General features: G+C 38.1%; 1 protein-coding gene across 3 annotated transcripts in view; it reads right to left on the bottom strand.

Annotated features, from left to right (window-relative positions):
- Positions 1-14468, bottom strand: part of FBXL17 (F-box and leucine rich repeat protein 17) — a 464528-nt gene that overhangs the window by 60957 nt on the left and 389103 nt on the right. Inside the window, exon 8 of one of the 3 annotated variants that reach the window (XM_082376784.1) lies at positions 814-13404. The exons of the other annotated variants lie outside the window; for them this stretch is intronic. Coding sequence (XP_082232910.1) covers positions 13313-13404 — 92 coding nt within the window. The 3' untranslated portion in view covers positions 814-13312. Of the gene's footprint in view, positions 1-813; positions 13405-14468 lie in introns of those variants that run through there. 3 annotated transcript variants of the gene reach the window in all.

Genomic DNA, 14468 nt, shown 5'->3' on the forward strand with positions numbered 1-14468 from the left:
TACCAAGAAACAGATGGTCTTTTTAAAAAATGAACCAAGAGTGTGCCTTCCACAAGCATGCTTCTTAATTGTAGCATACTGAGCACTTTTATGCAGATTATTTCATTGCTAAACAAAGAGCCAAATAAACGGGGTTAGCTCATTGACATTAAATGACATAGTATACTTGGAGCTCATCTACTATTTAGTCTGTAAACACCTGATATGCAAAATCGTATGAAGAAACTAGTGCCAAGAGGGTTTAAGATTGACCAATGTTCAGTGAAGATTTAAAAGCTTGGCTTTCATTTTGCAAAAGATGCTCCCTTTCATATTTAATCAATGAACTCAGTTCTGTTTTAAGCACTCGATTTAGAATATATGATTTTGTTTCATTTCAGCTTATTCCAAATGAGTTAAAGGAAGCTTAGAAACTGGGAGGGGGAGAGGGGAGGAAAAAAATAAGAACTAATGTGAGTTAAACAGAAAATTTCACAAGAAAATTTCCGAAACAAGTAGATTATCGACTTTACCTCCATTGGACAGACTGAGGAATAATGGTTTAAATGTTTATTTCTATTTAGCACAGGATCGTACAAACATTGACAACCCTCAGCTAAGGTCTTCTTCCTCCTCACTTTGGTTTGCCAGCTTAATGTCCCCTCACTCCTTGCTGAGGAAGCCTTCCAGCGAGGGTAGAGGCAGACCTACTGACACTTTAAAAAGCCAGCTCCTGCCCCAGCTCCTTGACGGGAGAAGAGCTGGACCAATGGGGGGCCTGCTCTGAAGAAGAGGAGGCAGATCTCCCTTGTCGGGGGGTGGGGGGGCTGGGGGGGTGGAGGGGTGGGGCTCATGGTGGCAAAGCCGGAAGTCGTTCAGAGTCTGCACACAGCAACTCTCCAACCTTCTGGGATGGCTGTAACCCAGGCAGGGGCACCTTTAGAGCTGGGAGGGAGCTCTTGGCACATCTACGAGAGTTGCTGAGATTACCGCACCCTGTTACTCAATGCACCAGGTTTTTTCAAGGAATCTGGATCAATATCTTCTCATTAACTTGGGTACTAACTTTCCAAACTGATCTTTTTATTTTTGTGGACAAAAGGCTTTGTGTAGCTTACATGACCTCTTACTTTACTATTGCTTTTACTGATCAGAGCAGCCAAGCAAATTCTGGAGACTAAAATTTGGAACAAGAATATGCATAAGTTTGCACTCACATACCTATATTGCTGGTCTGTGTATACATAAAAGATGTACATTGAAATATCTATCTATACAGATCTATATTTAATATATCTATATTTATATTTGAAAGAGTCACATTACTGACATATATCTCTGTAAATGATATAAATAAAATCCTAGTGCTCCACTGAGTTATGGAAGGCAAGGTACTTTCATTAGACTTTAAGCTCCTCAAAGATGAGGATGTGCCATGTTCCTTTGTTGATTTCCATGCTTAGCCTTGCTGAGTAACTATTGCAACCAATCTGTGTTCAGCCCTCCTCCGGATTGTGTCTCCCCATCCAGGGAATTCATGCATGAGCTCTTGTTTTTGTTCTTCTTATACTTCAAATTTGACCCTCCCTCTGCTTCCATTACTCATGGATTGTACTCTGGGGGGAGGGGTGTAGTACAGAACCTGAGCATCTGGTAACTTAATTCTCAAGCAGCATCTCTATTTTGTTACACCATAGTACAACTTTGTTTACCTTGCAGCAAATACTACTTGTATCATGTTGTTCTTTTTGTATACAGAGACACAGATTTTCACTGAGTCAGAAAGAGAAAAAATATGTAGGGTCCTAACTAAATGGCAATTGGATTTCTTGTTTTGGCTACTACATAACAAGTAATTGGGACTATAATGCTGGCAGGCTTGACTCCTCTCTTGCTCTCACATCCATATTTGCTCCATTAGCAAGTCCTTTGGCCCTGCCTTCCATCCATCCAGAATCCAAGTGCTTCTCCCCACCTCCTTTGCTACCACTCAGGTCCAAGCCAACTTCCTCTCCCACCTGAATTACGGATTATTGCAACAGCCTTCTAATCAGTTCCTCTCCATCTGCCTTTGTCTTCCTAGAAACCATTCTCACGAACAGCCAAAGGGATCCTTTTAAAGCTAATCAGTGCAAGTCCCTCCTCCTTGCATGAGCCATCATAGAGTCTCACCTCACTCAGAGTAATGTCCTAAAGGCTTTAATGTTCTGGCTCCCTTTACCTCCCAGTCTTATCTGCTCGTGCTTTTGATTTTGCTCACTCCACTCCAGCACACTGCCCTCTTCACTGTTTTACCAACAAACAAATCATCCTCCCATCTCATGGTCTTTGTACCTGAAGTTGCCCTCACCCAGATATGCTCAATCCTCCCTCTCCCAAATCTTCATGGCTCACACTCTCACTTCCCTCAGATCTTTCAGAGTTCCCTTCTCAGTGAGAGCCTTCCTTGATCCCCTTGTTAAATGGCACTACTTCCCACCCTCCCTTATCTCCCCTGCCCGGTTCTATTTGTCTCCCTATCACTTATCAGCTGATTCTATTTATTTACTTACACTAGAATATAAACCCCCTGAGGGCAAGAATTTTACCTGTTTTCTTCACTGCTTTATCTCCAGCAAGCCTGGGGTACAATGCTCAATAAATACTTAAAGAATAAATGAATTGAATGATGGCAAAATAGTTCAACCAAGCAAACTCTTAAGATCTAGTTTTATGCCATAGGTGCAGAATGCATACTTAAAACTTAAGCTCAAACAGCCAAGTTATTTAGTTTTGTGACTCTTTTTCAGTGATTAGATATTTCAAAATGACATATTAGTTCTTTTTTGACAAATTGACAAATTGAGAACCAAAGTGACTGGGGCTGCTGCATTTATATCTAAACTGCAGATGTGAATCTTAGTATATGGCCCACAAGTCTCTGCAGCACTGACTTTATCATTTTAATCAGCAAAACTCTGGTGGCCAGAAAGGGTTAACAAAATTTTTAGGTGAATATGCATTATTACAGAGGATTGGGACAACCTAGCTCAATATGAATCTGAGATTTCTTGGATGGTCAACTTTAGGGGACAATGAAGTGATATCTGGGACATGAATAAATCCACACCCCAAATTCTGAAGGTAACTTTTGAGAAAATTGAATGACTTCTGTATAGCACCTTTTATAAATCTAGCAGAAACCAAATTTACATCAGTGCCAAAGGCAGAGTGACACTTTCTCCAGGAAGTGCCTAATCCTGCAATAAACCTGTTGAAGAGACAGGTTTAATGTTCACCAAGGCTAAGTGTTTAAGAGGTCTCCACGGTATAATTTATCACTACTACAAGTTTTTGCTTTCCTTTCAAAGCCGTGAAAATTGCTCCCCAATCCCACTAGGAACTAAGTTGCTCATGTCAGGATCACAGTTTACAATTCGTTTCTATTTTCATAGCACTTCTTTGTTTATTCCTTGTTGAAAAAATATATGCTATTATATACACTACAAAGCCACAGGATGTAGTCACATGAAAATTCAAAGGATAAAATATTTAAAAACTCACACTGCTTGACTATAATAAACTGAGGAAAAACAAGGCACAATGATTTGAATAGAAGGTTTCAGATTTAAGTGGGAATGAGGGAGGTGGTCATTGAATTTTTATTTCCAACCTAGTCAGAAGTTAATTAGCCACACACTCTTAGCAAAACCTTACGGTCCATGAGGTTTATCCAGGAATTCTGAAGGCTGAACCTCCCTGAGTTCTTTTCATCACACTAGTTGTAAAAGAAAATGTGTGCTAAATTTACCTGCAATAGCGTTCAAAATTAATGCTGCAGGAATCTAGAGAGAACATTTTTGTATTTACATGCCAAATATATAAAAAGAATAAATAAAGACACAGTTGGCAAAGGCTTATTTTCCATTTATTCTCCTTTAAAAACAAATCAATTTTTAAAACTGTGTAAGTCTATATGCATGCACATGCTAATTTGATGTCAGGGTCCATTTTCAGGGAGACATTCATTTACGACAGTACTATTTATTAATGGTCACAAGAGGATTGATAAGGCTGAGGAGCTTCTATCACGAATGATAAACTGAAACCTTTCTCAGATTTCATCTCAGAGCATCCTTTGATAGGGTTTTAGTGTAAAGTGTTAGGAGGAGATTTGGTACTAGTTTTTGAAAATCCTAAACATTTACCCCCAACTTTCAATTAAAATTTCAGATTTTTGCCAGTGAGTGTTTGCTTTCAAAATGGAATTTGATTTGCTTCCCACCTCCCTCATCTCCATTTTATGTACCATGTATGATGCAGAGGGCAGTGGCTGGGCACATATATTCCTATATTCACATATATCCCCATGTATTCCACATATTTTCATATATAGTATTAAGACATCAGCAACACAAAACTTGGTGTCAATTAGCTCTTACGATGGATTTTTCATAGCAGAAAGCAATGAAATTGAAGAGAGGAAAGCAGTATGGCAAAGGGCAAGGCATAGCAGATAGCGTGGCATGAAGGAAGGGGCTGGTCACAGAAAGGAACATTGAAAATGGAGACAGCAAGCCAAAATTTTCCTACTTATTCTACAAAACAAAACTCCACATAGAACTTGAAGAGTTAAATCCAAGCCAGCTGTCATTATGGATACTAAAAGCCAGGAAGGGGCAGTGAGAGCTGCCAGGGTGAGCAACCCAATACTAATGTTTCTTCACTGGTGATTGGTTAAGGCGGCTGGGGCAGTCCCCTGCGATCCAGGAAGGGGTCCCAGGATGAACACTGTGTCATGTCCATGATCTTGGCCATGAAGCAGGGCGACGGAGAGGTAAGATCAGAAGAAAAGCACTTACTAAAAGAAACCATGCATGGGCCAGAGATTTGGCCAGGGACAGTCATGACCTAGGATGGGGGAGGGAGACGCTCCCTTCCCAATCTATACATGAAGAAGACTTCTTCTTGTTTATGCATGGGCCTCCCACACCTGAAATGGAAAAAGATTTGATTTCTCTCTCCTTTTCTGCTAACATTGCTGCACCTCCCTCCACCTCTTGCTTTCCAGGGAAGATAAAGGCACATAATTCAAACCTGATTTGGCTCAGATTTACTGAGTCCTGATTCAATTCAATTTCAATATCTATGGAGCACCTCCTGAATACAAAGCTCATCTTTCCTGTGACCACACAGGTAGGACAGTACTGCTGGGAACCTAAACCTTGTGGCAGAGACCTGGGCATCACCAGGCAGATTCTGAGCAAGGATGCCTGCGCTGGCTTCCTTACAAGGTACCAAGGGATGGCAGAAGTCAGAGAGAGGCCAATAAGATGTGCTTTCCCTCAGTGTATGGAACATTTTATTTCCAAAATGGATTGAGGTCAGACAGAAATACCACAAGGCACGCTGAATCTCTGAATGTGGAAGGTTTGCAATGTGTGCTGTGGGCACTAGAGTCACTAATATGTATGGAAGTCCTCAGGACTATCTCACCATGTAATATATTACAGCATCTGAAAAATCAATGTCCTAGGGCACAGAAAGATGAATACAGAACTTTTCAATTATCTTTTTTTTCCCTAAAAATATTTCTCCCTTCAAACAGATTCAAAAGGCAATATGATACTGTTTTCATTTTGGTTAAGAAGATGTTGAGTTTATGCAAGGATCTCAACTGCTGCAATCCCACTGGGTAATGGCCCACTGAGCAAAAGCTGTATAGACCCTGAAAACACAGTAGGTTAATAAAACTCTCCCTAAGAGCTCAATGAATGAGGATGAAGTATCTTCAGTAAATTGACTTGTCTGTTTAACAGTCTAGTTGCACCCAACTTCTTTAAGACTGATACTTTTTTTTTTTTTTAAACCAATGTCTTCTGTCAGTAAGTACATGGATCACAGTATTGTTTTAAAATAAAATTTCCTGTCACACTCACATCTTGGGAAATATAACAGAAGCAATCTAAAAGCCCAGCTTCTTCATATTCAGTCAAATAAGAAACCAGAGTGAGTTTAATACAGCAGGCAGAAACCTAACTTTCAATCTCAGTTACCCAAAGGCGCAAGGTCATCTGCCACCTTTGAAAAAATAGGCCTGCACACAAATGATGCAATATCAAGAATAGCCTTGGAGACTTCCCAATTTCTTTGGGGGGGGGGGGTGGTGGCAGAGAGGAATATTCTGGTGGGACATAGAGCATTTATCCTGTGTTTCAGAACATCTGTATTCTATCTAGTGCCCAAAGCACTCCCTACTAGTGTTAATAATGTGTGCAGAGAAGGCTTGGTGGGTTTGTTATAGTGGCAAAGCCCTTTTTCCAAACCAAATTTTACAAGAGAAGTCAATGAATAATGAAGTCAAAAGCAGAGTGCCTCCGTAGCAATGGGTATGCAAGAGTGTTGGGGGTGAGAGGAGCAGGAAGGAGTGAGGCTGGAGTCTAAATGGTGCTAATATAAAAGAGGTTTGATAAATATCTGTTAAAAGAATAAATGACCTACCATTTCAGGACAGACTGGACTGCTGTGAACTCCCATGGTATGTTTACCTTAAATACACCCAGCTTGTGCTTTCCTCTGGTGGCCTATAATGGCATTTTCATCTTTGTCCTGGTCTTGGTAAGTAGGGCCCTGCAACCAGGGAATGGCTAGACCGTTTGAGCCATGAGAAAGTGATTTATTGAGCCTTCGATTCCTCCTGTTTCTTGGCTGATTCACGTCATCTTAACTTCCAGGTACTTCCCAATTATATTTCCACAGCTGCCTGGCACATTGACCACGAGTGTCTGCTCCTGGCCATCCTCCAAAACCCCGCACCTAGTGCTCCCTTGTCAGAAGATCCACGGGCAACAGCTCGGCATTCTACTCCTGAGAGGATGCCTCTTTTTCAGATCTTTATATTATTGTTGCAGTGAAAGAAAATGCCTCTTTTTAAGCTGGAAAGAGTTAAAGTTTTTTCCTATAACCCTAAGGTACTTGATATGCTACATTTATTTTCAAGGGCACAGGATTCTTAATATCCATTCTTTCGTTGAGTCATTCAACAAAAATTTATTGAGCGCCTACTCTGTGGGAAGCACTGTCCTTGACATTGGGGTATAACAGTGAATAAGACAGATCAATTCTCTTCCTCCACGGCGGTAACATTCCAGTGGGAGAAGTCAAACAAACATACACATAAAGGAACAAGAATAAATAAAGAACACAAGATAGTGATGAATGTGCTGAAGAAATATAACAGGGTGAGGTGATGAACTGAGTGGCTGGGACAAAGGGCTATTTCAGATGGAACCAGAGAAGTTCCACCTGAGGAGGTAACATCTGAGTCAGTGAGACTCGACCTTTGAGAGAGTGTTCCTTTGAGACTTCCGTTTGTATGTAGCCTTCACTAGAAAATATCAAAAATATGAAGGAAGTACATAAAAGATCTTTTCATTTGTCTGCATTTATGTGGTTTAGGTTCCACTAAAAGCTAAGCTTCAGGGCAGAGAGCCACATACATTTCTAATCGGGTACAAGGAGTCTTATTAGACAAATATTTATTACATGTAACTGGTTAAAATACTCCAGATGGCATCCGGGCATTTGCATAGCGCTTCATGTCAAATTAATAATCATTAATTAAGGGTTAGAGTATTCAGAATAAGCTGGCTTGAAAAAAGATAAATAAGTAGTCAGGCTAGGACTTAACCCTCTATAAAACTTTCAAGCAGATAAGGTTGGGCCTTGAGGTTGCTCTAGTCTCCTTCTAGAATTCTCTCTTTATCACATTCACCACCAATGTATCTGGAGTCCATGTACTTTACAGTTTAGCAATTCTGGATTTGACAAATAGTTGAAAGGATCTGCCCTGAAAAGAATCTGAGGAACCCTCATTTTAACCTAAAAGCAATATCACCAGATGATCTGCTTTAAATTGAGTAAACCATCCATCACAAAATTCTTGAGACCAATTTAAGAATTCAGCAAAACTCCTTGTGCCTAATAACACCTTGCTTAGCTGCAGAGGAAAGCTTACGAAGATAATAAGTGAAATAGAGCAATTCTGAAATCTTTGCATTTTCTGATTTGTGTTATAGTATAATACAATGAAAGAATTGCTTTTGACCCTGTCAAGTGGAACCTCAAGGACAAAGATTTTACTGTTTCTTTTCCTGGAAAATTGATGTAAAGATTCAATTTACTTTGGAGTGTCCAAGTGCTTCAGCAACTAAGGGGGAAAAAAAGATTGATTTTTCATATGGATGTTATGTAATTAAGTTCTAATTTGATAAAAGAGCTGATCAAAAAGTGGTGACCATTCTAAAATGTTCCTCAGAGCCGAACAATTACCTGTAATGCTTTTAGAAGGTAAAACTCTCAAGTAAATTTCCTTTATGTTATTCAGGTGTTGTGTTTCCATACTAATGTTCTCACCTTTATTTAAAAATATATACATGTAAATCCAGCATTTGTACACTCCTCTTATGTTTCTATATATTTTGAGCTTGCCACATACAGCCTCATGTTGTAGCTTTTGGGTAGCTTTTGGGTGAGGATCTATGTAGCCAATGCTATTGGTGCCCTCCCATATCCCTCTATAATTACTGTTTCTGAAAAGGCCAACAGTTTCCCAATGCAAGCACCTGTGACTCCACTGAGAGCGCTCTCTGGGCCCAGAGCAGGCCTGGGCAGCACACGGTGCTGGTTGGAAATGCCACGGAATTATCTCCCCAGAAGCAGCCCTTGGCCAACAACATAAAGTCAATGGTTGATAAATACCCCATTTTCTTTTCTCCTTGGGGAGACATGCTCTATGTCAACTTCCTGAGCCCCTCAAGTGGGACTGAGCCCCAGTTGCCCACTGCAGTAATGTGTTCATAAATGTGCCCTCTCATGGCTTTCTTTTCCTGCCCGTTTTCCATCCCCAACCCTTATAACTGCTCCTTGAGATAGCCTCCTAAGTACTTGCATTCAAATCCTTGCCTCAGAGTCTACTCTCGGGAATTAAAACCTAAAGTAATCTACATCTCAAATATGCAAAGAGACTATTAATGATAAAGGATAGGTCCAGTCCAAAACTTTTTCTGATTTCTTATAACACCTAACTCAGTGCTTTGTACACAAAATGTGGCATTAATAATGATGAGGAAAGCATGTAACATCGACTGAGTACGTCCTCTACGTCAGGCACTGTGCCCTATTCTATACCCTATTGACTCTCCCCACAGCCTTGTGAGGTAGGTACTATGGAAGGTACAGACTTTTTTCACCACTCACTGTTCACAAGAAGTACTAAAATGTTCCTAATTTATTTTGAAGCAGAATTAAATACTACCACTACAATCCCCTCTTCCTGCCTCCCTCCATATTATTACCTTTTTAATGATAATAATAATAATAATAATAATAAAGGAGATACATTTACTTTTTTTACCTAGCACAGACTGTCTAGTTATTATGCCATCCTAAATTCACTGTTAAGCCTCAGCTCCTAGAAGAGTACCTAAAACATATCAGGCACTCCTTAAATACCTATTGCATAAATCCAATTTTACAGATGATGTAATAGTGACTTAGAAAGGTAAGTAACTTCCCAATGGTTCTGCTGTAAATGGCAGAGCTGATTCCAGAGTTCAAGCTCTTAATCCCGCACTACACTAGAAGGTGATCGATATGAGGAGAAGGAGTGGGGAGTCCACTTAATATTTATTTGCTCTGGGCTTGCAGAGAGAGAAAGAGATATGAGGGCTTGCTAACATATTTGTTGTCACACCAAAAAAAAAAAAAAAATCTGCATTACTGCATCTTCATTTACTGATTATACTAGTCATAATCTTTCTGGCTACCTGCATCCTTTCCTGCTCTTTCTCCTTGCATCTCCTGAATAAGTAAATTCATGTGTCTGCCTTGCGTTTGATGAAACTATTCCAATGTTTAATTTGGTGATTAATGTGTGTCGTGATCTAGGGTAAATGTCCTACTTGTCTTAACAGTCATTTCTCAGGTCAAAGGAAGCAGAGTAACTAGCCTGTCTGTGCTATGTAAAGAAGTAAATGTCTCTCCTTTATTATTATCATGAGGGAGGCAGGTAGATGAGGTAGTGGTGGCAATTTTTTTCCAATAAATTAGGAACATTTAGTGCTTTAAGAAAAAATTTTTTTCTCAGTTACTAATGTACATTTTTGAGCTACCTATACCTACCTTCTCCAATAAGTTAATGGAGAACTGGAAACCTATCTATTTTTGTTGGACTACTGACTTGAATTTTGTTTAAAAACAAAGCACAATAAAATTTCTGATGAAACACTTAAAGAAAATAAAGCAAAAAATGATGTATCTAAAAATAATAATCATAAATTACACAGGTAAATAAGCAATTTAAAAATATGCTAAACTTTGTGATCTACTGAATGGGTCTTTAGTGGTTATTAAAATGATGTCTCTAAAGTCCACTGACTTTTAATAAAAAACACCAAATAGAAAAACAAATGCTAAGCCAATTTCTCTTCAAATATTTAAAATGTTAAACGTTCATCTATTTTGGTGAATTAGCCATGACAGAGTGAAATGTTGTAAATAATAAACAGCCTCTAATAATAACTGTAACTACATTACATAATAGCAGTATTTAAATAACGGTTCAGAGTCACGTCGCATGTTGTCAGTAATTAGACACATGAGGAAAAAATGCAATGGTAACTCCTACTCCAGAGTTACGTTACCCAAGATTTTGTAGAAGAGCAAGCGATTACTTAAGACTCTGTAGAAAGCTTTAAAGTCTTTGATTCTTGAGCATCCCATCTGCCCAACAACTAAGAACAATCACTTCCTTTTATATAAACGATTATGAGCCAAATGTGAAAACTGAAACATACAGCAAAGAATTTTTCCAGTTAATCAGCTCTCATAAGACTTTAACTATAAACACATAATGATTCTCTAGTAAATAAAGCTGGATATAAAAGAGCATATTATCTATTAGAAGGTTACGTTTTTCACTAACACAGTAATTTTCTTCTGAAGAAAAGATTCTATAATTTCAAAGAAGTATACTTTAGGGGGAGGAAAAAACACTCAGTTTTAAAAAATATTATGGTAATAAATTGACACCCAACATAACAAACTCCTTTTCTTGGCACATGATGATTGGTATTCTACATGTATTCCAAGAAGGTAAGGAGCAAGCATAAAAGAGACTGCACATGACCTCTTTTCATATCATGTTAGCGATCACTCTTTTCAATTCACCTGTTCTTATAACTGACCTCATTTGGCATGTAGATATTAAATATCCAAATATTTTAAGGATGGCAGATGATATTATAAAATTTATTAATTTCTTACCACTCATCTACAGAGGCTTTAAAAATATTAAGGCTACCCTGGGAAAAGAGGTTCTTGGATAGTTCCTCTCAACCATAACAAAGGAAATTCTAAACAATAATTAATATGAGAAATATGATGGCTCTTTGAGCACTGGTGAAGGAAACGTGGATATATCTTAAAATCTGGTAAAGAGAAGCAGCATGTAGAAACACATAAAGAGAAAATAGGGCTCCTATGGGGCCTGCTCAAGCTCTAAGGAAAGCTTTTCACGAAGATTAAAGAGGCAGTGGGAAAAAAAGCCTTTGACTAGCTTTGGAGGAAAATACATATACAGTAGCAATCCAACACACCCTTAGTTGTGAAACATTTATTCTTTTAAACCTTTATTTACTTAAGAGAGTTCAGCTCTAGGATTCGTTCTAAGAGACAAAAAGCTGCTTTGATTTTTTTACAAGTCAGCAAAGATGACCTCCCCAAAATAATTCCTAGATATTCCTTTTGAAGAGGCTATACTGCATTTAGAAATATTACATTTTAATTTTACATACAGAAACTCAACAATTACTACTACTTCTAAATGACCTTATATACTCAGATTTAAGGAAGGCATGTAGCTTGCACACTTAGTTCACTGATCAATAGCTTCAAAATTTTATTTTATGGGAAGGACAAGAATCTCAAGATAAAGAGGTAGTGGTTTTAGCAGGATTCATTCCTAACATATTATTACTATAAGAGCAAAATGATGTATCCCTAATCTTCCCAGTAAGGGTCTTTCATCTGTTATGTAGCTGTGGGCCTGCCTATGATTATACAATCATCACTATAAGTGTATGCAGCCATTTGTAGAAAATATGCTCTTAAAACAGAAGTTATGTATTTCCTAATTACCTCTCTGGAAGGAGAATTTCTTGCTAAAGCAGATTTTTTTTTTTTTTCAAACATACATGACGCTAGAAAAAAGAAAACAATCTCCTTGTACAGGACTGAATAATCTAAGGCTCTCCATCTCTGCACCGCCATTTTACCATTTACCTTTCTTTACATGGTTCAGTAGAGGGGAAATAACACAAGGCAAAGAAAGGCAAAATCTCTCTCTACCTCAAAGGAACTTGCCATATTGGTGGTGAAAAGAAACTCACTGTCAATACTGGAAACTGTTCAGACTAAACAGATACAATAGGGAAAGTCTTCAGAGAAAAATTCATTTTTAAATGGCTTGTCCTTTTATTTCCTTTGGGGTAGGGTGGACGATATGGAGCCAAGTGATTTTGAAAGCCTAAATCTAATTATTCTGTGGTTTCCAATTTTTCCTGATGCTTCTTTTCCTTCTCTAGTCTCATTACTTAAAATGAGCCACATTTGTTTGGCATTATTAGATCTGATAAATTAACCTAAATGCTCTAAAATTACTTTTACTACTACTTAGTGGGAAAACATATTAAATTATTATAAAAAACAATATTTAACTATGATAGGGTATATAAGTGTATAAGTGTATGCTAGTAAAAATAAAAATATTTTAAATATTTTTTCCTGATTTTTAGTTTCTAAATGCTTCAGCAGATTTTCTTGGATTTTACTCTCAATCTAAAATGTTGATTTATTTACAAAACAGAAATAGACTCACAGACATAGAAAACAAACATGGTTACTAAAGGGGAAAAGAAAGTGGGGGGGTTATAAATTAGGAGTTTGGGATTAATATACACACACTACTATATATAAAAGATAACCAGTGATGACCTACTGCATAGCACAGGGAGCTATACTCAGTATCTTGTAATAAATCTGTAAGGGAAAAGAATCTGAAATATATATACATATATATATGTATATATATAACTGAATCACTTGGCCATATACCTGAAATTAACACAACATTGTAAATCAACTATACTTTAATAAAAAAGAAATTTTTAAAATAAAAAAATAAAATAAAATGTTGATTTATTGAAAATCTGAACATGGTATAAAAGTCAAAAATACAAGTTGTAATCAGAAATCTGTGAAACACAATGGTTCCAAGAAACATTTTCCAATATAATTATAGGATCCCACAATGCTTACAGGTCTTTGTGGGAGGAATCAAAGAGAGAAAGGCTGTAGGAAAGTGACTTGCTCCATCTTCTCCCCCATCTGTGTATACAAAGGCAAAACATTTCTGTGGTGACCACCCCAAAGAGGACAAAGTCTAGGGTGAAGAAAGGATGGGAGCTAGCAGCTGTGAAATTTTTATCCCCTATTTGCTTACATTTCTACATCTACAAAGTCTGGCTTTACGTATATTCTTCCTGAAAATAATGCTCTAATAACTTCATATAAATTCCAGAAGAAAATCCAATCCATCAGCAAAGTCTGTTTATTCTACCACCAAAATATACCTTGAATCCGTTCACTTTTGTCCATCTCCATGGTCACCATCATTTGTCCTTGGACCACAGCAACAGTCATCTTTCCACCACAGTGCCCCCACCCCCAATCCATTCTGTACACAGCAGCCAAAGTAAATTTAAAAAACATATTTCTGATCACATTTCTCTGCCTAATACTCTTTAATGGCTTCCCACTGCATTTGGAATAAAAGCTAAGTTCACTGCCTACACAGAACAGTCTACCTATCTATCTGACTTCTTGTGTATTCACCCTGCCATTCAGGTTGTACTGGTCTTCCTGCACAGTTCCTTCAACTCATCAGACTCTCCCTCTGCAGGGCCTTTGTGTCTGTCGTTTGCTCAGTTTCTTGATCCAACTCTTCTTGTGCCTGGCTCCTTCTCATCTTTCAGGTTGGGGCCGAGATATTTCCTTCTAGGGGTAGCCTTCTCTGCTAATTCTGTGTAGAGTTGGACCCCTGCCCTGTTCTGTACTTTTCTGTTATAGAATCTTGTAAATTTCCTTAAGAATTGTTTTATTACTTGGTTTGTTCATGTTTTCATGGACTACTCTCCAACTGGTATACAAACCCCAAGTGGTAGGAGTGATTACATGTGCTCATTCTAGGCTACAGCCCCAGGGCCTAGGACAGTGCCTGGCACTGTCACTTAATAAGCATTTGTTAAATGAATAACCACAAAAGAAGGAAGTGAAGTGAATAGGAAATCTAGCAGCATCCTAAAGTTCTTTTATATCTCAATGCACGGTATTACCTATTTATATATAATTATGTCGTATAGTACAAACAGTTACTGCATGCTTATCTATGA

The sequence above is a fragment of the Balaenoptera borealis genome (genome assembly GCF_965194805.1).
Source record: "Balaenoptera borealis genome assembly, chromosome: 2".
NCBI lineage: Eukaryota > Metazoa > Chordata > Mammalia > Artiodactyla > Balaenopteridae > Balaenoptera > Balaenoptera borealis.